The following is a 26,624-nucleotide window of genomic DNA, read 5'->3' as shown; positions in this document are numbered from 1 at the left end:
CGGCTCAGCCAACTAATAAATCCCACCCCCTCAATGCGTAGGCTATGATTGGTTCACTGATCGCTGCATTGATTGGTGCAGCAGCGTTCAAGAACCAAATCACGGCCATTGCTTGCTGGAAGCAGGATTTATGAATCCTGGAATCACGAAGCGATCGCCTGTGGGCGGCTGAGGACTGCAGCAAGTGGAGCCCCGGAGAGCAGCAGGAGGGACCCGTACCGAGCCTGCTAGGTAAGTATAAGACCTCAGCTGAAAATAAGACCTAGCCCCTCTTTTAGGTCTTATTTTTGGGGAAGCATGGTAGTCAACTGCCAAGTGGTTGGTCTCCACCGTCCAGTGTCAATGTCTTACACGACGTTGGCTTGACACTGGGCGGCGAATAGCACTCAGTTGACCATGCACTGTGAGTGAGGGGGTGGTGACGACGGTCCCTACAAGAAAAATGATAACACTGAAGGAATCAGCCATGATGAGACTTCTCCATTTTTGCAGCAGACTGGACTGGTCCACTTTTATACAAGCTCTGTTAAGTGATGCATGTACAGAGATATTCTACCTAGATGCGATGCTTCTGGGTGAGAATACCTCCCATACACATAGTCCAGCATCTAATAGAGCGTACAATCATTATTTTGTTAGCTTTTATAAGAAATGCAAGGAATACAGAGATACAATATAGACTTTATAAACACCAATAGAAGCCCCATAATATGGTCATATGCATGAGTGCTTAGAAGTAATACTTTGGAGACTGATGCAGAAGAGTGTGCTGGGACTCCCTCTACTAAATGGCCAAGAAGAATATGTAAGAAGAATCACCAGTACTAAGGCTTACGGTCACAGCCTAGCCTCATGCATAGAAACTCCGTAGTAAAGTGCCTTTGTGCGTTTCAGTATGCCTCCGAATTTAGACAATATTCTCGTACTTACATCCCTTAGAAGGGGTTGTACCATCATGTAAGGCTGCCCCTACCTACAAGATACAGCATAACTTTATGATTGGCGAGGTTCCGATGGCTTGGACCCTCACTGATCCGATGGCTTGGACCCTCACTGATCCGAATGGTCCATGCATAAATGGAGCAAAGGACGTGGTAGAGCCATGGACTTCTGAGCACTGTCATTAAAATGACTAGAGCAGCAGCGTGCATGCACGTCCTTCGCTCCATTCATGCGTGGACCGTCGGTGGTGGCTGCAGTGGTCGGACCTCTACCAAGCAACGTTTTGTCATATCCTGTTGATATTTACCCCACATGAGCGAGCATACTTCATGCAAGGCTCCTTAACCCCTTAATGGTAATGGCTACCTGGTACTTAAGGCAACAGGACGCAAACATACTTCCTGTGACTGACAGACGGCCTTCCGCTGCACCAGTATGGATCGATAAAAACATCAATGTTGATTGTGGTATGTAATGGGTTCACAGTAGCAGAGCATGCCCTCTGTGACGTCATCGCAGAGGCCCAATGCCTTGCCATGCAATTATATGTACCTAAAAAATGGTACCAATAAAAACTACAGCTTGTTGCACCAAAAAACAAGCCCTCATATGGCCATGTTGACGAAAAAATAAAAAAAAGTTATGGCTTTTGAAAATTGGAGATATAAACGCCTCCAAAATTGTCACTTCCTTAAGCCCAAAATAGGCCGTGTCCTTAAGGGGTTGTACCAGAATTAAACAGGATAGGAGATAACTTGCTGATCAGTGGGGGTCTTACCACTGAGATCCTCACGGATCCTGAGGCTGGGGTCCTGTGTCCCCTGTCCTCCTCACTGCACCCTCCAGAGTGAGGAGGAGACTGAATAGAGCAACAGTCGCCCAAGAGTGCTGCCACTCCATTCATTTTCAATGGAACTGCCATAGGTAGCTGATTGGCAAACGCTTGGGTATTTTCTTCAGCCCCATTAAACGGAATGAAGCGCCGACGACACATGCTTGGTCAGCGCTCTATTCAGTGCGCCATCACTGTGGGTGAGAAAGGCAACCCTGCCGTGATGAGAACAAGGGTACACGGGACCCCCCATCTTAGGATCAATGGGGGTCTCAGCAGTGAGGCCCCCTAAGGCAAACCCTTTGAACCCCTTCCTGACCAGATATTTTACCTCCATTTGTTACCAGACATGGGTCACCCGGAGATTTATAGTCTATGTGCAGTCAAGAAATGGTTAAAGAAAGTTTGCAAAGAATCAACAATATTAACAATTACACATGTGTATCATTGTCTTCATTCCTGTTATATTGTGGATCAAGCAAACCCTGGGCAGGTAACACTTTGCTAACCAAACCTTTGTGGCAATGGAATCCGCCCCCAAATAATACATTCCCATGTACATAATTATTAGTGTAGAGTAATAAATGGCATATCTCTCTATGGGCATCCTATGATTAGAAAGTACTGGTTCTTTAAAACGCCCACGTATCCTGAAATCTGATGCATGATTGGCAGCCGTCACAGACTCCGGGAAAATGTGATTAGAATCTATAAATACTAGAATAAAAATTAGAAATGCCAAGACGGTCTTGTGAGCACTTACTAACGTTCTTCTAATTCCGGCAAGAGGAAGATGAACAAATGCTAAGTATAATACATAGGAGCGTCAGAAAATACAACCCCGTCCCCCCCGCACACGGTAAACATACCTCTGACTCTTTGTCGCTTAAAGAACCCAGGCTCCCAAAGCTGTGGTTGGAGCTTTCATTGTTTGTTGAGGCCTGTTGAGTATACACAGGTAGGACAGAATAAACAAGGTGAGCAAGGTACACAACACAGCGTTACATTAGGAGCGTTAGAAGCAATGGACAAAAAATAGCATAAACCCCAACAACAACAACAACTAAACACGAGAGACATGATTTGTGGTACTACAAAGTGGTGTGTAGTGGTAACTATATAACACTTCCACATCAGCAACGTATCGTTTGTGTAGCTAGAAGTAAATGGAAAAAGTATTGTATCCCCAAAAAGGGAACATGAAGCCAACAAACATTTAAGAGTAAGAGTGGTTTCACATCTGCGCGGGGGATTCCACCTACCTGCGCCGTTAGGGGAGCAGGAAAGGGGAATCCCCACGTCCTAACGGTTCTGTCTCCGGATATAACCAAACAACACCGGGTGGAGCCCATTACTATAATGGGGTTCGCCGACTTCCCGCCCTGCTGGAGGGTTTTGCAGCGCTTTTTCTTCAGGCATTGTCAGCCGGACCTGTGATGGAACCTCCATCTAGAAGTTCTGATACAAATGTAAAACCATCCAAATAGTTATAAGATTTGTTTTGTTGAGATTAATAGGCCAAGTTCACCGGGTGAAACTTTTCAAGAGTTTTCTCTCTAGGATACATTCCTTATCTGAAGGCACCAGAAAAGCACCAAAATCACAGGTGGAGATTGACAGATTCTCTTAGGCCAGTATCAGAATAGCATATTACAGGCGCATTTTTTGTGAGTGGTCCAGACTGACCACGGGTCTATTGACCCAAACTCACAACATGGTTGGGGTTAATAGACCAATCAGGCCTACTAATCCCAACATCTGAGGCGGACGTTAAAAGGGGTTGTGCCACGATTTAGAGTTCCCTCCTAACCACAGGATAGAGGATTACATTTAGATCGGTGGGGGTCTAACTGCTGGAACTGCAGCAATCCACAGAACAGGGATCCAGCGCATCCTAAAGTGAGGGTAATGGCGGTCACAGCAGTCATGCCCCCATGATCTATGGGGCACATTGAGAGGGGTTAATCTGCACGATCTGCGGATTCACAGCAACAGCATATGCAAATCCATGGCAGAAAACCACGGCTCAAATCTGCATCTGATTTTTTTAGATTTTGTATGCGTGCCCATATCCCAGGGCTTTTTTTCCCTAGTTGTGCCCCACAGCGCCAAAACATTTTGTGTCTTGTCAAAACCACAACACAAAACAAAAGTCTCATCACCCCCTAAAATCATCAGAAATGAAGGGAAAAGGAGGGGAAGAGCAGGTTTGTGGTGCATTCAACTCCTGATTGAGTTAGGCCGCTCTCACACATTCCGTCGTGAAAAACACCGCAATTTTACTTTCGTTTTCGTACTTTCATTGTGATGGGTAATGAGGTGCGCTAAACGCTGAAAAATAGAGCAGACAGCGCTTGAAAAAAATCGCTGTCCAGCACCACGACTGAGCATGTGTCTGCGAGGCGCTATCGAAATCAAATGGGAGGGTTAGACCGGGATTATCATGGCATTCAAAACGCCGCGGTAATCACGGTAAAAAAATAGGTGTGTGAGATCTGCTAATGGCCACGGTGTCTATTTTTCTTCTCATACTTTTACGTTTTCCGGCATTTTTTTTATGGAAATGAACAAGTCAGATTTGGTTGGCTGCAAACTAATTTTGTTTTTTACAAAAAATAAATAAATAAATAAAAATGATGCGTTTTTGCGTTTCTGTAAAACACTGTTCTAGTATGTATGTTTTTTCAGTGGGGGGGGAGGAACACACATTTATATAGGTTTTTTTTAATACAGGAATAAAAACCATCATGAGGTTGATGTGAAGGTAAAACCCAAGTCTTTCAGCATCAAGATGGTGGCTCTAATACACAGGGAAAACCATGCAATACTCCATTAAACCTGCGGAGGCGCTGTTGGGAAACGTAACAAGTAGAGCAATAAAATAATAAAATTATCTATTAATATCTGCATTTTAAAAATCAAGGAAAAAAGAAACACAATAAAGCCTTTGAGTAGTGTCATTTGTCACAAATACTCGCAGACTTCCAGGCCGCACTCCCTGGAATCACCAGTCCACAATGGCTGCCGTTTTGTGCTCATTCCAACATGAAAACCTCTCCTGACACCTAAAACCTGGCAGCATCCACTGTTTACATTTCACAAAGACGGAAGAGCCGTGTCTTCCAGCGGCACGGGTTACTAATGAGACGAGGGATTGTTGCAGTTCAGCCATCTTGTGGTTTTACATGCCTTTGCTCTCAATGTATCTTTCACTGACTGCATTCCAAATTAATTAAAAAGAGCGTTGAAGGATTAACGAGCGATGGTTGGAAGAGGCATGAAAGGGTTAACGGGAGTCATGACCCCCCCTAAGCTATTCAGGAAAATTGTGACTTTTCCCTGCGGGCTGTGATATAAATTACCATGAAAAGTGTAACAAAAGGATAAGGAAGACGGCGGTTCTCAGCCACATGGACTGATAAATGGGGAGGACCAGTTGGCAGCCTCTCTTATATACTCTGATTTATGATACACCACCTGAAGAACATCGCTCTCTGATCCGCCCCCAATATACCGAGCGAGCGGACACCGCTTTTGTGGACACTCCAAGTACGCTCACTTTTGGCATTCAATATTTGAAACACAAGTTTAAAAAAAAAAACAAGAAAAACATCCCAAAAAAACACACATGCACAAAAAAAACAAAAAACAAAGATGCATGATGCGCAATGTTATGGACCTGGCGTTACAACTTTTTTTTAAACGCAGCGAGCGTGCATTAGCATCCGTGTCATTGCATTTTTTGTGCACCGTGTTCTGTGACAAAACGGACAACACTTGGGCCATCTTGTGCTTTTTTTTTCGTGTGGCGTAAAAAGCACACACGCAGCAAGAGCGCAGTAACAGACATAACAGGCGCACACGTTGTGAAAATAGAAAAAAAAACTAAGATGACAAATATAACCTGTCAATATTAAAAACACAAAGAAAGCCATAAAAAAAAAACTAAGAAAACATATGGAGCTCCGTAAAAAAGAAAGCTAGAAAAAACTGCGAAGAAAGCCTAAAGCAACGTCAGGAGGCAGAAAACCTGCAGATACAAGAACCACATGTGACCATAGCCTTAGGCCGCTTCCACGCAGCAGAGAAACTTGCGCGAGCTTAGTGCGTTGCGAAACACACAAACCTTGCACGAACATGAACATTCTTTTGAAGGGGGTCATACACATGAGCGGCATGTCCTATTTTTGCTGCGGGAGAAAACTTAAGTCCCCACGATTTTCTGCGATGAACCTATCATTAGGATAGGTTCATCGTGGCATGCCGCAATTTTTATTCGTGAGTGGAAAATAGCCAAGATTTTCCGCTTGTGTACATCGGGCTGCGCTTTCCATAGTTATCCTATGGAAAGCGTTCATTGCGTTACCTGCGTGCGGATATCACCTCGGATAACGCAATGGAATATTGCCTGTGGACAGGAGGCCGAAGGCTGCTTTCACATCTGCGGTGGGGGTTCCGTTCTCCTGCTCCGTTCGGCGAGCAGGAAAGGGGAATCCCCTGTCTAAAAGGGTCTGTCTTATGACGGAACCAAACAGTGTCGAACGGACTCTATTGACTATAATGGGGTCCGTTCAGTTCGCTCCTAGCTGTCCAGCATTTCACGGGAAGAAAAAAGTGCAGTGCAGATGTATTTCTTCCAGTATTTTGTGCCAAATCTGCGACGGAACCTCCGAACCTCCATAAGTGACATGAAAATATGGGAAATCAGATGCAATGTGGGTGTAAGTCACCTATTCCTTGTATGTCTGCCAGTGTTCTTTCCTGGAATATCCTGCTTTCTTAGGGCAAAGTCAGTCAAGCGCCAATGTGCGCAAAAGAAGTGCGCCTGACAGAACCACTGGTTCCCTTTGCAGTGTTCAGATGTCCGTCTTATAACCCCTCTGCACACAGGCGGAAATTCCGGGACGGGACTTCCCACAGAATTTCCGCCCGTGGCCGCTGCCATAGGTTTGCATTAGATAACGTAATCCTAGGCAGACGGCCGCGATTCTGTCCGCGTGAAAACACACGCGTAAAACAAATTGCGGCATGTTCTGTTTCTGTGCGGGTCTCGCAGAGGCCCGCACAGAAATGTCAGTGGTGATGGGCCAGCTCCTCTCTGTGCATGCGCCGGCTGGCCGGCGGCCAGTACACAGTGCACAGAGAAGACGCCGGGAGTGGGTGAGCCGTAGGCCTCTGCAGGGGCACGGGACTGCATCCCGTTGCGAGAATTCTCACAGCGGGATCCAGCCCGGCTGTCTGCAGGCGGCCTTACAGATGCAAAATACTCGCACTAAAGAAAGGACATCCGTTCCCCGGGAAGGTCCGTGCTGCACATAAAATATCCCCGCGGGGAGTCCCCTCATCACTGAACACTGTGACAACACTGTCACAGTGTTCAGTGACAAGGGGACTCCCCACGAGGATGAAGGAATCCCCTGCCACAACTGTGGCAGAGGATCGCCATTTTCTCCAATTGCTTTCAATGGGGCTTTAGCGCCGGCCGCATTGAAAGCAATCGGCACTGAGCTTCAGTCACGCGTATTTTTAACATGCGTGAAGTCGTTTTTTTGCACATAGGTGCGCAAAAGATAACACTCATCTGACCGAGGCCTTATGATGTTTATAACTTCATTCTTATGTGAATCTCAGCGATCAGTGTTAAAACTACATGAGAAATGCGTGAGCCGACGCTGATCTTTATGCCGGACGAAACTGAAAGACGAACGAAAGTGCACACCAAAATAAGACGTTGCCGTTTTTTTAATGCAACCGAACACCACGTGAACAAATACGTACATTAAAATCAATGGATTACACCAACTGTGCGTAATGCAAAATATGCTGGAGTGAACGAGCCCTTAAGATGTGACTTTGCACTTTCCACACGGTTTGCAGCTGTTTTAGTAACACGCTTTCATCGTCTGGCTGAGTGATTAAGAGATGCCTTTGGAAAGTTGCGCTCCTTGTTTGGAGCTACTGGCTTGGCACATCTTTAACTACGGATGTAAATCAATTGGGGCCTCCCTCGGTCTGCAGACAGGATCCAAACACAGAAGCCATACCATGGCTAACCAATCTTGGAATATTATCCCGTATAGCATGTTAGTTAGCAGATAGGATAATGCTGGTATATAGCTTTGAACATGGCGGTCCAGCCTTACGTATGGCATATAGTGTGCCTACCGGCAGCGACACTAGGAGAAGCCTACTATTAGGTCGGTCTATAAGTAGCATGCGGTCAGCTCCCCGGAGTGGTGGCTACAGGCGGCAAGACTGTTATCTTCTAGACCTGTGCCTATGGTGGATAAAAAGGGATCTGTGTCAGAAACAAAGTGCCAATCGTAATAAGGATATAGTAGCCCTTAGTGACCGCCCATTGGCCCTTTTGACGGCGGTCACTAACGGGCTTTATTTTGATGTGCCGTGTTTTAATGGGGCCAGTAAGTGCAATAGCTCCCGTGCTTCCATCTATCAGAGGTAGCTGACAGATCGGAACAATGACCAGAGGCTGCTGTGAGCGGACCACCGGTCACGTGATCGTAATTAGTCAATGACGAACAGCAATTGCTGAAAACGAAGGAAAAAAATGAATACATTTCTGTTTCATCTCTTTACACCATTCTGATCACTGAGAGGAAGCATATTACCGGAGGCCTCCAATACTGCCCCGCCGCCGATCTTGATTCCCTCCCAGTCCCCGATGGAGATTAACATGCGCCCACAGCGAAATGCGGGAGCATATGCATAAGCTTATATGCCATTCCTTTAAAAAAAAAATGTTCTAAAATGGCATGTAGGAGGCCTACGCATTGCTTTGTTCCAGCTGTTCTTCCAGTAGCGAAACTGGAACTACGTCAGGGGCAGAAATAAATTCTAGCAGTGACAACTCCAGTTCTACCGCTGGCCCTAAGGTGGTTGACGCAACTTTTGTGTCGTCAAAGCAGAGTATTGCGATGTCTCCTGCAGAGATTCTGCAAATTATTCCCCCACCCCACACAAGTGTCCCAGAAGTAAAAAATTAATTGAAAAAAAAGTTAAGAATCATATTATTAATGACTATAATAATAAACATCCTCCATCCACTCATACTGGGCTACCAGTGCTGTGCATGCAACCCCTGTATTTACGGCAGTTATAACCCGTACACGCTTTGGAACGGTAATGCGTTTCTTCCATTTGACTGAGAATTCCCAGGTGCCCCCGAGAGATAACCCTGCCTATAATAGAGTAAATAAATTGAGGCCCCTAAACTCCCTGCTAAAAAAAACTTTTCGAAATTTATATACCTCTGGAAAAAAATCTGTCACTTGACGAGTTCCTCATTAGTCGACTTTCCTTTTGGCAGTTCATTCCATCCAAACGCGACAAGTATGGTGTCAAATATAGATGTGCGATCGCACAACAGGTTATACCAGAATTTTTTTAAATAAATATGAAGGCAGGGACCGGCTCTATAATCCCCCAGATTGTCCAGACAATAGTGGAATTAACGGAAAAATTGTGAGCCAATGGGGACGTTCTTGCACAAGGGGAACCCATGTGTATACGGACAACTACTATACAAATCACTACACGCCGCAGATACAGGGGCTGTGGGACAGTAAGAAAAACACTGTGTAAGGGGGCGTCATACACGCTTGCAAGGGACTCACAAGAGGCATGACAAAAAGGATGTCTACATGCTCTCGACTGCACAGACACCTCAGTAGCAGTAAGGCAAGAGAGGGCCTAAGTCACAGACTACAACAAATCTATGGGGGTTGTAGCCCTGTCTAACCAGGTACTGCACCCATAACTGGCGAAGCCAAAGACCAGGCACTGGTACAAAAAGGTAGCGACCTGCCTTATTCAGATCGCTACCTGTAATGCCTACGAAAGAAGCCCCTGGAATTTTCCCCTTCCTGCAGTTCCAGGTGCAGCTTGCTGAGTGCCTTCCTTGCAAGACCGCAGCACCTCAGCAAGATTACGTGTCTGAAAAAGTACGAAGGCTCATAGAGCGCCACTTTTTACACCCCATCCCTACCACTAAGGTCAAGAAATGCCCCCCCAGTTCGCAGCAAGCATGGGAGGAGGGGGAATACCCGGTTTTATTGCCCCATGTGCCCATCCCAACTGGGCCTCCATAATTACCCCAGAAATTTCACACACACCGTTTTACAATATTAATTTTATCTATGATTTAGAGAACGCCAAAAAGTGAAGGAGATTCTTTTAAGGGAGCCCATTTATTTATTTTTTCTGCACAAGTGAGCAATGGGGCCTGGAATTTATTCAGCTGTGCCATGGGTTCCCTCCATTGCAGGCCTAGCCATGTGTCCAGTAAGCAGACTGGAGCTACAATGGGGATTTCGCTGAACACAGAAGAACCAGTGCAATAAAATCCAAGGCACATCTCCTCTGTTTCCCCAGCTTTATACTAAAAAAGCCTTGAAATTTACACAATCGTGAAAAAATGAATACATTTTTTCTCCCCTGTTTTTCAGTAATTCCCGCAAAAAACTGTGGACTCAAAGTGTTCAATTCACCCCTAGATGCATTTGATAAGGGGTTTAGTTTTTTCAAATAGGGTAATTTGTAGGAGGTTTTCTATCATTTTTGCAGCTATGGGGCTCTAAAAAACGTACAATGTGGCCCAACTGACATACAGGCAAAATGTCTGTTCTGAAAGCCACTGGGTGCGTTTTTCCTTTTGTCCCCGTTGAACATCCAGACATAAGATGAACATCCAGCCACAACTGGTATACTTCAAATTTGGGGTTCACATCCTTATTCTCATGTGTACTATACAAAAAAAAAACCTGTCTTTAAAATGATACATTTGCAAAAACATAAAACATTTATTTTTTTCTTCCTCTGAATTGTATTAACTCCTGAAAAAAAACCTGTGGGGGTCAATGAATACAAGGGGCGTATTATTTAAATTGGGGTATCTATTATTCGGACATCTATGAGCCTTGCAATCCTGGCTTGGTGTAGGAAAACAAAACGTTACTCAAAATTTTAACAACTAATGATACATTTGTACGTTGCCTAAGGCCACCTGCAGACGAGCGGGTCAGATCCGGCGGCGAGAATTCTCGCCGCGGGACCCGACCCGAGCACCTGCAGAGACGAGCGCGTACTCACCCGCGCCCGGCGGCCCCAGCTCTTTCATGTGCCGGCTGCGCAGGCCGGCGGCCGGGTGAGAGACGTTTCTGTGCGAGGCTCTGCGAACCCCGCACAAAAATAGGACATGCCGCGGTTTGTTTGCCACGCGATATTTCGCGCGGCCAAACCGCGGCCGTCTGCATAGGAGTGCGTGCTGTAATGCACTCCTATGCAGGCTTTCAGTGGCGGAAATCCCGCGGGAAATCCCGCCGCGGAATTTTCGCCCGTGTGCAGGCGGCCTAAATGGTAAAAAAAAAACTAAACAAAAAAAGGTTTTTCTAATGTGCTTCCAGAATAAAGTAAACAGATGGAAATATGTACAGTGGATGTAAAAAGTCTACACACCCCTGCTAAAATGCCATGTTTTTGTCATGTTTAAAAAAAAAATAAAAAAAATTACAAAGATGAATCATTGCAGATTTATTTTCACCTTCAATATGTCCCGTTATCTGTTCGGTATACTTTGGGTCGTTGTCGTGCTGAAAGGTGAAATTTCTCTTTATCTTCTTAGCAGAGGCCTGAAGGTTTTGTGCCAAAGTGGACTAATATACTCAGAACGGTTCATAATCCCCTCCACCCTGACCAGAGCCCTAGTTCCAACAGGAAAAATCAACTCTAAAGCATAATGTTGCCTCCACCATCATCACTGCGGGTCTGGGGTTCTCTTGGTGGTGTGCAATGTTGGCTTTGTGCCAAACATACCTTTTGGAATTATTGCCAAAAAGTTGACTCTTGGTTTCACTAGACCATAACATATTCTCCAACATACTTCTGGCAGACTTTATGTAGGCTTTGGCAAAGCTTAGCCGGACTTAGATCGTTTTCTTTGTTAGAAAAGGCTTCCATCTTGCCACCCTACTCCACAGTCCAGATATATGAAGAATACAGGATATGGTTATTTCATGACTGCACAACCAGTACTTGACGGAAACTCCTGCAGCTCCTTTAATGCTGCTGTAGGCCTCTTGGACCAAATTTCTTCTGGTCCTTTCATCAATTTTTGAAGGATGTTCAGTTCTTAGTAAGGTCACTGTTGTGCCAAATGTAATCCACTTCTTGAGGACCATCTTCACTGTGACATTTTTTGGTCCCTTTCTCCTGACTGTTACCTTCCAACAATCCAATCCCTTTGCTGCACTGTAAGATCTTTACGGCTTTTGCTGAACAATGCAACTAAGAAAACGTCAGGAAAATCCTCCTAGAAGAGCGGAACTTTATATGGAGTAAAGCAAAATCCCTGTAAGTAATGGCAGCGGAGTGCTGATTACTATGTAACATGAGTTTACATGTGATTGGCTGATTCTGAGCACAACCACACCCCAAATATAAGACGGTGTTCACACTTAATTTGGTTGCATATTTTTATTTTCTCCCCCTAAAAGATTTTGGCTTGCGTTTCAATGGAATTGTACAGCTAGTGGGTCCCATTGAAGGTGGAAATAAATCTGAAATGATTCATCTTGGTCAGATTTTTTTATCATGACAAAAACATGGCGTTTTAACAGGGGTGTATAGACTTTTTATATTCATACTCAAAACATTTGTACAGTATTCGACATACTGCAGTTGAAAATATGAAAAATGTAAATGTTTGCACTTTTAATATACACAAATTCTAGCGGTCTATTTTTACCACCTAAAATGAAGTACAATATGTGGTGAAAAAATGTCAGAATCACTTGGATATGCAAAACCTTTACGGAGTTATTCGATGTTAAAGTGACATGTCAGATTTCCAAAATTTGGCCTGGTCATTAAGGCACAAACAGGCTTGGTCACTAAGGGGTTAAGGGTGTGTTCACACATAGCGGTGGAAAATCAGCACCACTGGTAGAGATTTCGATGGCGGTCCACGGCAGACTTCATCCCTTCAACTGAAAGGGTGAAATCAGCTGCTGAACCGTGCCAAAAATCATGTCCTAATCTATATGGATTTTGGTGCAGATTCACACCAAAATTTATAAAGCAAATTATACTGTGGATTTTAGTGCAGATCTGCACCTGAATCCACTAGGTATGAACATAAAGGAGCTTTTCAAAACTTAAAAAAACAAAACACACCTTTATGGGCCCTTTAAATGGCTTCCCCGGACCAGCACAACTGCCCTAGTCCCAGCACCAGTCATGTTTTACTCATTGTACACGTCCATTGCATCAACGGTCAAGTGCCATTCAAGGCCGTATAAGCGCTGCAGACAAGGATTGGCTGCAGTGGTCACAAGTATAATGAGCAGTACTGCCACAGAGAGCGGGACGGCTCTGCTGGACCAGAGGGCAATTTGACAGGTAAGTGTTTTATTACTTTTTTCTCCCCATAATATTGTAATTTACACTACTTCCTGCCCACAACAATTCTTTTTTTATTCTGGAAAACCCTCAGCACAGATGGGAGGTCCATCATTTGACCTGTGGATTTGCGCTGTGGAATAGAGCAGCAGGTATGTGAATGTCATTTTACAAATCTCACCACATGGTAGAGAAAATGTACTGACCTGCGGTTTGGATTTTAAAAAAAAAAGTTTTGAAAGTAGTGTGGGAACAAAACATAAAACACTCACAGTCTTCTCAGCCGATGGTCTAATGCTCCCGTTCTGATAGTACTTGCTCCCCCACTGCAGCGATGATGTTACCAACATGAACAACATGCAACAGCTCCAGTTAATCATCAAAATCACTTTAGCATATGATTAGCTACAGCAGTCACATGTCCCTGGTGACATCATTGCTGTCACATGTCCCTGGTGACATCATTGCTGTCACATGTCCCTGGTGATATCACTGCGGCAGCAGCAGGAAGCAAAGAGCAGTGGGGTATTAGGCACCATTGCAATGGGAGCAGCAGGGATTGGAAGGGAGTGTGATGTTTTTTTTTATGTTTTGCCCCCCACTTTGAGCTACTTTCCAAAAACTTTTTTCTTGGCTGGAAAACCCCTTTAAAATCCACAGCATGCCAATTTCTGTTACGAATTTCATCCCGTTCAATGTTTCAGGATGAAATCTGTGGTGGGGTCATGCACATTTTGCTACGGATTCGTTGTATAACTGCGGTACAAAAGTCAGCCATGTATGGACCTACGAAAAAGAAGGCGTTGACATAACGGATTAGGAAAATATTACAGATTTTGAAAGCTTTGTGTGCGCAATATTGGGCATGAAATGCAATATGAGGAAGAAACCTTAATGAATACTAAATGTATCATCATTTGTTCAGTGCAACTGCCAAGTAAAAGACATGGTGAATCTGATCAAAGACCACAAGTCATACAGTTTCCTATTTGGTAAATAATTACATTGCAGCAAAGCATTCTAAATACTGTACTAGAACCGTGGGGCGATGCGCTGCACCAAGATACATCACGGCAAACGCTATAGATGCATAACTTGGTGGGAAAACATGTTTAGTCCTCATTCATATACAATTTAGGTCTGTGAAAAAGCACAGTATTCACTATGTATGTATAGGCGGTTTTTTTACGTCTGTGCTGCATCTGGTTTCACTGCGTTTTTCACGTACACAAAAAAAAAAACGTAAGGTCCAACTAATGTCACTTTTTTCCCCATAGGGTCTCCTGTTAGCATGTATAAAAAAACCGCTGTGAATATGCATATAACATCCGTTTACACGGTAGATTTTTTTTTACACTCGCAAAGACTTTCATTGGCGATTTTGGTCCATAATGGGGACCAAAATAGTGGAGACTGCATTTTATGGGGTTTTGTTACATTTGTAAAAAATGCACATCTGAATACAGCAATTTAATGGGTCCTTGGGAAAGGGAATTTGAATGATTCTCCATGGAAGAGTCCTGGGACAAGTCTTTCACCTTATCACATGAGGTCTTGAAAGTGGTAAAAAGTTGAGAGTTTAACTATAAACGTCTGTCCCAATGGTAAAGAACACATATATGACTCGCCAAGATGTACCCCCAGGTCTCGAATAAATGTTAGAGATGTTCAGTAGACTCTGGCACTTTTCTCCATATTTGGGGCCATGTCCCTTGGTTTCCACCCTCTGGAAGGAAGCAAGTATCCTATATAACTCACTATGCAAAGTGACATTCTCTTCTCCCCAGAAGTGGTCCTCTTATCCATGATTCCAGGTCCTATATCCAAGGTTAGAAAAGGTCTACTTAGATTTTTCCTCTTAGCAATGCAGCAAATTATTCCCAAACTCTGGAAGTCCCCATCTCCCCCCACAGGATGGATACGGCTGGAGGCCATAGACAATATACTGCATATATGAAGAACTAAGCGCTAATGATGATAACAAATACTCCGGTTTTTATGCTACTTGGGCCTCTTGGATTTTATTTTGTTCCTCCCAGCGACTAAACACGTGGCTCCTTAGGCCTCATGTCCACGGGGAAAATCAGGCCCGCTACGGATTCTCCATGTAGAATCTGCAGCGGGTCCCTCCTGCCCCGCGGACATGAGCGCTGAAAATAGGAATAAATCAGAATTAACTTACCTCTCACACGCTCCGTATCCTTCCTTCGCTGCGGCGTCATCTTCTCTCGTCGCGGCCGGATCTTCTTTCTTCGGGTCGGCGGATGTGCATGATGACGTCGGCGACGTGCCCCGCGCATGCGCCAGGCCGAAGCAAAATGATCCGGCCGCGACTGAGAGAAGATGGCGCCGCGGCGAAGAGAAGAACCGGAGCATGTGAGTAAAATCTGATTTTTGTGTCCCGCGGATCCGGACGGCTTCCATAGGCTTCAATAGAAGCCCGCGGGAGACCCGCATGAAAATGGAGCATGGTCCAGATTTTTTCATGCTCCATTTTTTTTTAAATCACTTTTATTGACGATCCGCGGGTATTTATCTACCCGCGGGTGGTCAATGCATTCCTATGGGATGCGGATCCGCGGGCAGGAGAAGAGTTAAAATCCGCTGCGGATTTTAATTCTTATTTTGCCCGTGGACATGAGCCCTTAATGGTGTCGTACTTCCATAACTATATAACCTTGCCAATCCTTACCATATAAGTAACCACCAGGCCTCCCCTTCTGTCGTGCACGATAAAGTTATCCCCACTTCTCCTCTCCCCCTAACCTCACACCCCCGATTTCTTTCTTCTTGCCCTTCTTTTCCTTCAGCTTTGTTTTCTACAACGTTTGTGTCCTATACCATTCACTTGAGTACGGGACCCCTTTTTTTTCTGGTTGTATAGAATAAAATTGTGAAGGCTACTTACTCATGATGCGATCCAGAATATTTCAGGATTAATATTGTAAACCCTATTTTCATGACAATTAATTACTCAATGAAATACTTTTGCGCTATAATTCAATTTGTCCTTACGCAGTCCGCAAGAAACACAGACTAAATACGGAGAGAAAATACAGCCTTGTGAATGGGCCATTACTGTGATGCCAGAACTTTTTGGACACCACTTAATTACTGCGGCACCACCATAGGGAACAAAAACTTCTATCAAGTCATCCATCCAGGACAGTATTTCTGAATTATATGAAAACCCTTAACTGTAAAACTCTGTAACTTCCCCTAAATGGTCAAACAGATTAAATTGATCATGCTGTAACGAGATGCAGATGGGGAGCTTGATGGGTCCAACAACCCACCAAGCAATTCGATTTCAACATGATTTTTGTACCTACACTTGTCAGCAAAATCTAAAACATGAGCAGAAACGTCACGAAGAACCATGAAGAAGGAGGACTCGTTTTCCCAAGCAAGACTATAAAGGGACGTGAAACTATCAGTGTCCAAGGACAGGAAATAAAATTTGCATTGTTAATAATGATTCTGTCATCATTGCAAGAAATCTCTAAGAGAGATAGTCGGAAATTAGAAGGCCTTCCTGGTTTTAGAGGCAATCATTCTACTAGGGGAGACTTAATGTTGTAAGAAAGAAATAGGATACCTGGATCTACCTGGACAAATGACGTCTTCTACAAAACAGTACTGACCCTGTTTGGGCCCACACGCCGAACTTAAGGAGCAGTGGAGGGTTTTAAGAGTTTGGGTCCAAAAGTGATATTTTGCTATAAACAAAAAGTTGCGAGCCTACACTTTTATTGTGGTGGGGTCATTTTGTAAGTGAAGCTTAGAGATGATACTTATGGATACAAAGCTAGCACTACTCAAAACAGGTTGGAAAAAGCAACAGGTCCTTCAAATTCAACCTTTTTTGGTCAATGATGCAACGTCTTCTGTGCGTCAAGGAAAAAATCGTACTGAAGTCACAGTCTGATGTCGGAAATCTGCAACAGTCAAAACACTGACGTCTTTCCCGCATGGGAAAACATTGGCGCGAGAGTACTTTTACACGGGATGACCTGTGAGACAAGGTGCCTGGCAAGTCGTCCCAGTGATAATCGTTCCCACACACAGGAACGAGCATCGCTCAGTGACTATTCAACTACTTGCCAGATGACGCCAGTCTGTTATTGGTGGGCTGAAAATGATCATTTGTTGTAAAAAAAAAAAAATTTAATCTCCATGGACAGCTTTAACGACGCACATAATTTTAGTTTTACGCGAGAAGAATTTCATTTTTTCCCCCAAATAAATTACTGTCATTTACATACATTTTTGGGGGGCAGACAGAGGGCATTGTTTATTTTGTATACCGGTTCAGACTACATAACTCGGTAAATTAATTAATCAGGCTTATGTGGTTGTGCGGATAAGTATAGGTTTTATGCAATCTATACATTCAAAAAAAGTCTATTTTACACTCATTCGTGGTTTTTCTGATTTCTGTCATATTGGTTTCTATTACATGTATTTCAATCCCATTACGGAATTAGTGTTGTAAATGATTTTACATTTAGAATGGATAGGCATACTTCTGAATACTCGTATAACATAATCAGTGCCACTACAACATAGGCTGCTCTTATTGCAACGCCTAGTGGACCATAATAGTAGGCCAAGTATCCTGAGAACTTTCTAGGGCCGGGCCTCAATGCACAGAGGTTCACAGTTTCCAATCGCATCACTGGAAAAACTAGTGACCCCATAAAAAGGGTAAAGCCACTAGATCAATGAGTTAATGGGCTGGGGATCGGAGATTCCTTCAACAGAACAGCAGCTAAGATGTCATTAAATAGTTGAGCATTGATGCAGAATTTATTTTACCACGCCCCCAAAAAAAAAAAAAATCACTATAGATTACGGCCCTTTAACGACCACCTAAAAAAAAAAAAAACGTATATTGGCAGTGATGCCCTAAATAATGGTCCATTTACACAGGACGAGCTGTTGGGCAAATGATGCCCGACAGTGCGTCCCAGTGATGCTCGCTCCCGTGTCGTTACACAGGAGCGAGTATTGCTGGCATCGCTAACAGCGTGGCCAGCATGGAGGCGGAGCGGGCCAGAGAGCGTTCTCCACCTGCCGGCTCCATTCACTGTAAGCAGGCAGTCGTTCAGAAGTGACCAACTGCTATTTACACTGAACGTCACGTCGTTCCTTTTTCTAAACGACTTAACAATTGTCATTTAGTCGCTGCATGCATTTACACAGGAATCTGAATGCTAATCGACCCGTGTAAAAGGGTGCTTATTTTGCGTATGTGTGTGTACACTTTCCTGTTCCCACAGCAGCAGCATCCACTCGCTCGTTTTCGCAAATGCTCCAAATTAAGTACAAACGACCTGGAGAAAAAGTAAGCAATTCTGTACTAATATTATAAATGTGAAAGTAACCGTCTGTTTGTTACCTTTTCGCTGAAGCGATTTTGACGCAATTTGGCAGGGAGATAGCTGGCATCCTGAGGAAGGACATAGGCTATGTTTTATCCCAAATACTTAGAGTTCTCTAAGGAGCGCGACAATATAGATTTACTTGGTGATGCGCAGGCACACCTTCGCTCCGCTGCCAGTGTGGTGAGGCGGAGGGGAAGGGGTGCACATCATAAGCTATGCCTACACAAACAGGCAGACAAAAAAAATACAAATTCCACGGGGACGAAGTCGCGGGTAACAAGGGAGTAAATTATAAAGGGGATGTTGCCCTTAATAGTTTAAGGTGATGACTAGCTGGACCTTTGCTTTCCGAGAATCCGAGCATACAGATGCAAAAGCTTTGAATCATCCGTGAATGGAGGAAGTAAAGGCAAAGCTTTACATCCGGAGTTGTATTAACAGTACATTAGGATGGTAAATATGTAAGAATTCCCTAATGTCACTGTATGAATCCCTCCTCCCCGGGCAATCACAATTATCAAGCTTTACAGCAGCACAGCCTTTCAGCTTACCTGCGCTCACACCTTTAAGGCTGCGTTCACATCAGCATGCCATTTTATGTTCTATCCTAAAGAGCAGAAAAACTAAAAAAACACATACGCTGTAAAATCCCTATAGACTTCAATGGGTCTTTCTACTTCTCAATCTGTGTCTCCCTTTCGTTTGATTTCCGCCTTTGACGGGAAAAAATGGGGGGAAAAAAAGGATTCACCTGCCGGACTGCGTTTTCCCAATCCAAAATAACAAAAACCAAAAAGAAATGGATTTTTTTTTTTACGTTGCAGTCAGTGGAGGGCGGACATAAACGGAAACTCTTCGGCTTGTATCCGTTTATGCCTTCGTTTAACAATCCTTTTAGTACGACTGCGCAGCTGTAATCTAGCGTTACAAACAGATCAAAATGTCCAACTGATGCAAACGGGAATGAACAATCTGTTCTTTTGGTGGATCCGGCAAAACAAAACAAAATACAACATAACAATTTGCTTCCGTCCGCATCAGTTACACCTTCGTTGAAAAAGAAAATATATATTAGTAAATATGATTCCTTTAATTACGGACCTAAAAACGCAGATGTGAACCAGCCTTGAGGGGTAGTCCGAGTCATTCACCAGTTCAATCCCCTGCTGTCCCAGTCCTCCGCTGGCCTTAGTGTTGGTACATCACCGAGGCCAGCAAGTGGCCGTAGAGGCCAGGTGAGTATATAGAGACACGTGACGCAGCAGTCATGTACACAAAGCCCTGCCGGACGGACTGAAGTGGCAGCGCTGGAGCAGCAGGGGGCTGAACCAGAAAGTACGGCCTTTTTTTTTTTTTTGCATCATATTTTTTTCTCAAGCCCAGACAATCCCTTTAAGAAAACCTTTAGTCTACACTCCATTCAAAAACTGAAGAGCAGCATAAAACGGCAGCCTGTATTCCGCTGGAGCATGTAATGTAGGACATGTCTTGCAGCACGCAGGGGATCCAGGTAATTAGAGGTAACAATAACATAAAAGCAATCCTTGAATCCTGGACAAAAAAAAAAACAAAAAACATGGCGGCCCCACTTCTCCAACTACCCGATGCACACTGTACATTAGTATGCATCATTAGTCTGAGATGCTACACGAGTGACAGCCCACCAGTCGGAGCAGCATGTATGGTCTTACAGCCCTTTTACATGGAATGATTATCCTTCAGCTTATTGCTGGATTGGGGCGAAACTGAACAATAATCGTTCGGTATGAGCACCGCGGCGAGTGAACGAACCGTAATTGGATTGCTTTTCGTTCATTGTTGATTTCACACGATCGGCCCTTGTCAACAGGCAGTCATGCATCTATGAACAACTTCCTGTTTACTGTGAACGGAAGCGGGTGCCCGGAGCGATGATCATTGGGGCAATAGCGCCCGACAATGGCTCCTGTAAAAAAGGACCCTTAGGCCTCCTTCCCACGAACGGATTTCCGCCGCGTAATTCGCGGCAAAAATCCGCTGCGCTGCCCGCAGCTATTAGGTTCTATTGAACCTAATAGCTCAGGGCACACAGTGCGGAATTCCACACCGTGAATTCACCCGTCCTCACCCGCGGCATGCTCTATTTGCCGCAGGTGTACGCGCTGACGGCTTCCATTGCAGTCAATAGAAGCCGTCCGTTCAGGCTATCTCCCACTGTAGCACAGCGGAAGATAGCGTGAAAACGCTTTCCCGCCTACTGCTGGCGCATCATATGACGCGGCCGGCGCGTCACATGACACAGCCGGCCGCGTCATGTGACGCGATGGGCGTGTCATGTGACACGACGGCGGTGGGCAGGGAAGCGTCATGCGAGACCCAGAACGACGGATCCGCTGGTAAGTATGGGGTCTCTGGGGGGCGCCGTGATGGGCTTCGCCGCGGAATATTCCGCAGTGGAGCCCGTCACGCTCGTGTGCAGCCGGCCTTAGACTAGCTGATGTATGCTGTGCATTAGTTTGCATAAGCTAGTCTGCTTAGTGGTGCGGCCATTTTTATTTGCTCAGGACTGCAGAGTTGCATTAAGGATCGTATACAAAATCCCCTTTTACGTTTTTCAAAACGGTTCTCATGTGCAGAAAATAATAATACAGTCATAAAGGTCTACTTCACCGATAACCACTCGCTAGTAGCATCGGGCAGCGCCATGGTTATTTCACTTACTTTTGCCCCAACACTACAACTACCGGTGCTTCCAGTGCTGCCGCTGACCCCTCCGGTAAACCTGGCCTCCAGCAATTCCTGCCGCCTTGGGTCCAAGCTGTGGAGTTCATCCATGACACCTATGGGGCAAGAAACAAAACGGTTACTTATTATGCAACATCAACTTGTGTGTGTAATATTTTATATATTATATACACACACACACACACACACACACACACATATACACATATAAACACACACACACACATATATATATATATATATATACACACACACACACACACACATATATATATATATATATATACACACACACACACACACACACACACACACACACACACACACACACATATACACACACATATGTAAATATGATAATCACCAAAGTTGAAAGTTTATCCCTACACAACAGGTGATGACCCCCGATAATACAACATCTACTTATAACATATTTGCTAATATAACTCTAACATAATAATAGAAATACAGTTTACATGAAACACATTTCTATTCTGCGCTTACTAAGACGCCAACTACTAAGGAGAGCCCAGTAAACATTCGGCCTTTGTACAAGCTGCAGATCACTTCTGCTCTGGCCAGCATTCTGCCATAGTTACCCAGGAAGAGGTAACCCAACAACTGCAGCCGTCGTCATCAGCGCGGAGACCAGAAAGGCCGTTGGACACGTAAACCATAAATTACACCACTGCAAGCCCAAGCATAGAAAAAAAAAAGTAAATGCATGCAAAACACATTTTTTCTAATCTTAATACTGATCCCTTTTTCTGATGCACGCTAGAAAAAAAATAATTCAGGGGCTTAAAAAAAACAACTAAAATTCCATGCAAAAACTCTTCCGAAAATGCAACTGCATCCCAGCGGTCCGGTCCTCATTGGCCCAAAGCGGCCAATGGCCAGATGTCCCCGTGCGGGTAATAGCGGCCGATCTAACAACGCCTGGCAGTGCAAATGTGCAATGTTGTTGCAGAATGCAATTGTCTGGCCACTGGCTACTTGCCCTTTAAGCATGGCCTACACTGCTGCTGTGGGTGCAGGTCACAGTCAATGTTAAAGAGGTGCCAATCCAGAGCAGAGGAGGCAGAGCAGTGGCTGCTGGGCCCTAGGCTCAGGCCTCCCAGATCCACAGCACGGAATACACTGCACCAAGCATTAACATCTTGCAAAAAGTGTCAAATGCAAAACTTCAGACTTCCCCAGTAGTCAGTAAGACAGGAGATCACATCACCCACCGTTCAGACCGCCGCCTGCCAGCCACAAGAGCATATGGGCGCCCAGTACTACATACACACGGCGCTTATTCTCTGCCGGTACTCAACGGGCACTGAGTACCGGCACCTTTGGTTGGGGGGGGGTGGGGGGGGACACTCACCATTCGGGACCGCGCATGCGCCGGGAGAAAAGTCTCGCGTCGCCACCAATGCCTGGTGACGCGAGAATTCCCCCGCGCATGCGCCGCCCCCCTCTCTCTCCATCAGTGTTGGTATCTCCTGCAGGGCGTGCGCGTCCCCGAGGCCACAACTAGTGATGTGCGCGTCCCCGAGACGTCAGCAGGTTGTGGTTTTTTTCTTTTCTTTACCTTTACCGTATTTGGCTTTTTTTTTCTTGCAGAATGTAGAACTCGAAGTCTCACATCAGTGACTGGTGGGGCTGATAGTTGTAGTTACACACTTCAAGAGTTGTGGAGGTGAAGTGACATGTGGCTGTCATGGAGGAAGGAAGAATGCAGGGGAGGGAGGAGAGAGAAAGGTTTCCTTCACTTTCACGGTTTTTGGGGAATATTTGCAGCATTAAAAAAAAAGGGGGGGGGTAAAAAAGTTTTTGCTTACTTGTGTATGCATTTTTTTTATAGCAGGTGTTATTTTAAGCGGTTTCGGTCTCCAGGACAATAACGCTAACGGACAATAACGCTAACGGACAGCGTACAGACCTCGCTTTTTTTCTCTCACAAAGAAAAAACTAAAAATGGCGTGCGCTGTTCTGATCCGTGTTTACGGACAAAATACGATCATTTAAGTCAATGGAAATTAAAAATTTGCCCACGCATTCGTGCATCCGGCGCTGTATATCTGCGCACACAACTGCGTTTCTTACTGTACGTCTCCTGCAGCCGCCGTCCCGCCCACAGCTAGCCTGAGTAGTTCCAAATGTTCTATTTGCCGGTACGAACGCGCAGGACAATAGAACACGCTGCGTATTTTTCTGTGACGGAATTGCGCACGCAAAATACACGTTTGGTAACGAACCCATTGAGATCAACAGGTTCTATTCGCTGCATATTGGGGGGTGAAAATACACACGCAAGTACGGTCGCACGATTCCGGCCTTATTCACACCTCTTTAAAGGGAACCTGTCATGACTTTTACATGGGGATCAATAGCTCAGGGAATGGGGAGTGCGGGGAACATTGTTTCGCACCCACTGGGCGCCCCCCGTTCCAGCGCTGTGACCCTGCGAAGTTGGTGCTCGCATATATCGCGACTCTCCCATTCATCTCTATTGGAGAGTGTGGTGAAAGGAGTGACGCTGTGTGCGCACACTGAACTTCATGGGTCCGCAGTGCTGGAACGGGGCGCTACAAATCGCATGTATGTGAAGCCCGTTCCAAAACATCAGCGGGGTTTTGTGGGCTGCTACATTGTGAGAATACAAAATCGTGCCACGCTCTATACTGCCGCGATTTGCGATGTTTTGTAGCCCATGTTTCCCTATGGAGCCTTCCTTTATGTTACATCGCATGAAATCGCAGTTTTCATGCGATGCAACTTTCACAGTAGGAAGTCCTACTCATTGTCCCTAAAGTAAGTCCTAGCTGCATTAGAAATAAAACAAAATGATACCTTATCTAACAGGCGCTGTCCCGAAGCCCCGACACACTTGTTTGTAGTCTTCAGCCATCACTTTAGGTCAGGGGGTTAAAAAATCCACCTCCAGGAAGCGCTGGCTCTGATTGGTTCTTGAGCGCCGCGGCTCAGCCAATCATTGCAGCGTTCGATGAACTAATCACAGCCATCGCATTGATTGGTTCATCGCCAATCACTGAAGCGCTTGATGAACCAATCAGCCAGCGCTTCCTGAAGGCTGGATGTTTGAACCCCCAACCAGGAAACAGTGGCGGAAGACTACAAACAAGTGCTGCAGAACTGCTCGAGAAGTGCAGCCGAGCGGACAGCATTCGTTAGGTGATGTACAGTTTTATTTTAAATTTAGTTAGGGCTTATTTTCAGGGTAAGGCTTATATTTCAAGCCCAAAAAATTACGATATCGCAGCAAAAAAATGCAGCGATATTTCACAGAACACCGCTGCGATATCACAGCGATTTTCTCGCAGCGATATTACTGTCGCCGTGTGAAAGAGGACTTAACCCATTCAAATGAATGTTTCCTCCCTGCATTACTCTCTGGCTCTTTTTTCTCTATAGAGAAGCCTATGCAGAAATGTCAGAAAAATTTATATATATATAGCCTGTTGCTATAGAAAACAATGCCAGTGACATAATAAATGCACCAGAATAAAAAAAAAACACCTAACAGCTGGTCGCAGGAATCTCTCTACTGGTGAATCTATTAAAAAAACTATATAGAGGAGGCGTGGCTAGCGGATGAGCGAGTGAGACGTGCACTCACTTCGCTCCCGACCCCAAGACCTACTTCCAGCCCCAGAGAGGACCCCAAGACCCCGCTTATCGGCCCGATGGTGAAGGGGAAGACGCGGGAGCACAGCAGGAAGAAGCCGATTCGCCTGGGGAGCGGACTGTCGGCGTTCCTCCGAGGCGCGGGAGATAGCGGGGAGCGAGGTGCTGCGGCTAAGATGGCGCCGCTGGCACTGGAGAAAGCCGCCCACGTGGAAGAGGCGCCGGCGGGTGCCGGCTCTGCAGGAGGCACGGAGCCGGGGACGGAAGCAGCGGCAGCCCAGAGACCAGGAGTAGCCGAGACGAGTATGCAGGCACTCCTGGCAGAGACAGAGGAAGAGCAGCAGTCGGCAGAATGGGGTAAGGACCACACTCCCATGGCCCCTAAATCCGTGGCCCAAGAGGGACAACCCCACACCCCAGCCCAGGGCCCGAGGGACAGTGAGGCAGAAGACCCCCCAACAGCAGAAAACAGGGGAGAGAGAACCCCAAGAAACAATAAAACAGGGGATAATAGCCCTCATGTCCAGAAGCCCCCCCCCCGACCTCAGAGACCCCCACAGAGGAGGGATGACCGTAGTGGCACAGGGAGAAGAGAGCCCACAAACGAGGCTAGCGCTACAGAGGGGTCCAGCGCAGACGATTCCGCACCCTCGTCCCCAATACTAGCTGCAAGTGCCACACAGCACTCCGCCACAAAAAAAAAAAAAAACAGGAGTGAAGGAATAAACCCCTTGCCCTCAAGACCCGACCCCCCCGAGGAATGGGACTGGAAGGAGCACCTCCGAGCCCTCCCCACCAAAAGTGAAATTAATGGCCTTTTTCAAAAGATGGAAGCATCGCACAAAAATGACATCGCCGCGTTACAACAAGATATACGCCACTTGGGCCGAAATCAAGGGCGAGCAAGAGTTAGTGTCTAATACCATCAACGACCATGCCCACGAGCTCACGCAACATTCCCAGCAAATCTCCGAATTATATAACCTGATCGACGATTTGGAAAATCGTCACAGAAGGAACAACATAAGAATCAGAGGTCTCTCAGAGGAAATCGATAATACACAGCTGAACAAATGGGCGAGAGAGTTCTTTAATAACCTGCTACAGCGACCCCCAGACGCAGAAATAGAAATAGACAGAATCCATCGCTCGCTGGGACCCAAAACCACCGACCCGAAAAGACCGAGAGACATCATATGCAGAGTGCACTTTTATAACCTAAAGGAACAAATCCTCCGCCAAGCCAGAAAAGAAGGCAACCTGACATACAGAGGAACTCCGCTAATGGTCTTAACAGATCTATCACGACACACTCTCCAGCTGAGAAAAGCACTGAAGCCCCTACTCTCGCTACTGCGGGAAAAATAAATCGTCTACCGGTGGGGATTCCCATTTCAACTCCATGCCAACAAAGGAGGCAAGTCAGCCACATTCCGAAGCCTCGGCGACTTGCCCAACTTTCTCGGGACTTTCGAGCTGCCACTCGTGTCTCTGCCGGAGTGGCACAAATCATCCTCTCTCCCAACCTCCCCTCCAAGACCCGAATGGCAAACAGTAGAACACAGATCAAGACGACACAGAGAGAGATCTAGAGAGATGCGAGATTCACAGAAGCGCAAGCCGACGAAACCAACCTGAAAAGAACATTCAGTGCCCGTGCGCGAGTCCAGCAGGGGGAAGCATAGGGA

General features: G+C 45.5%; 1 protein-coding gene across 5 annotated transcripts in view; it reads right to left on the bottom strand.

Moving 5' to 3' along the window:
• TLK1 (tousled like kinase 1) overlaps positions 1-26,624 on the bottom strand; it is a 253,962-nt gene that overhangs the window by 44,191 nt on the left and 183,147 nt on the right. For 3 of the 5 annotated variants that reach the window (XM_066575874.1, XM_066575876.1, XM_066575877.1), the window contains 2 exons: positions 21,277-21,395; positions 2,644-2,715 (listed from right to left, as the gene is read on the bottom strand). In XM_066575874.1, coding sequence (XP_066431971.1) covers positions 2,644-2,715; positions 21,277-21,395 — 191 coding nt within the window. The other 2 variants (XM_066575878.1, XM_066575875.1) reach the window with 2 other exon arrangements.

This window comes from Eleutherodactylus coqui, chromosome 8 (genome assembly GCF_035609145.1).
Source record: "Eleutherodactylus coqui strain aEleCoq1 chromosome 8, aEleCoq1.hap1, whole genome shotgun sequence".
NCBI classification, from domain to species: Eukaryota; Metazoa; Chordata; class Amphibia; order Anura; family Eleutherodactylidae; genus Eleutherodactylus; species Eleutherodactylus coqui.
Note: the sequence above shows the minus strand (reverse complement) of the source record. Positions and strands in the feature narration are given on the sequence as shown.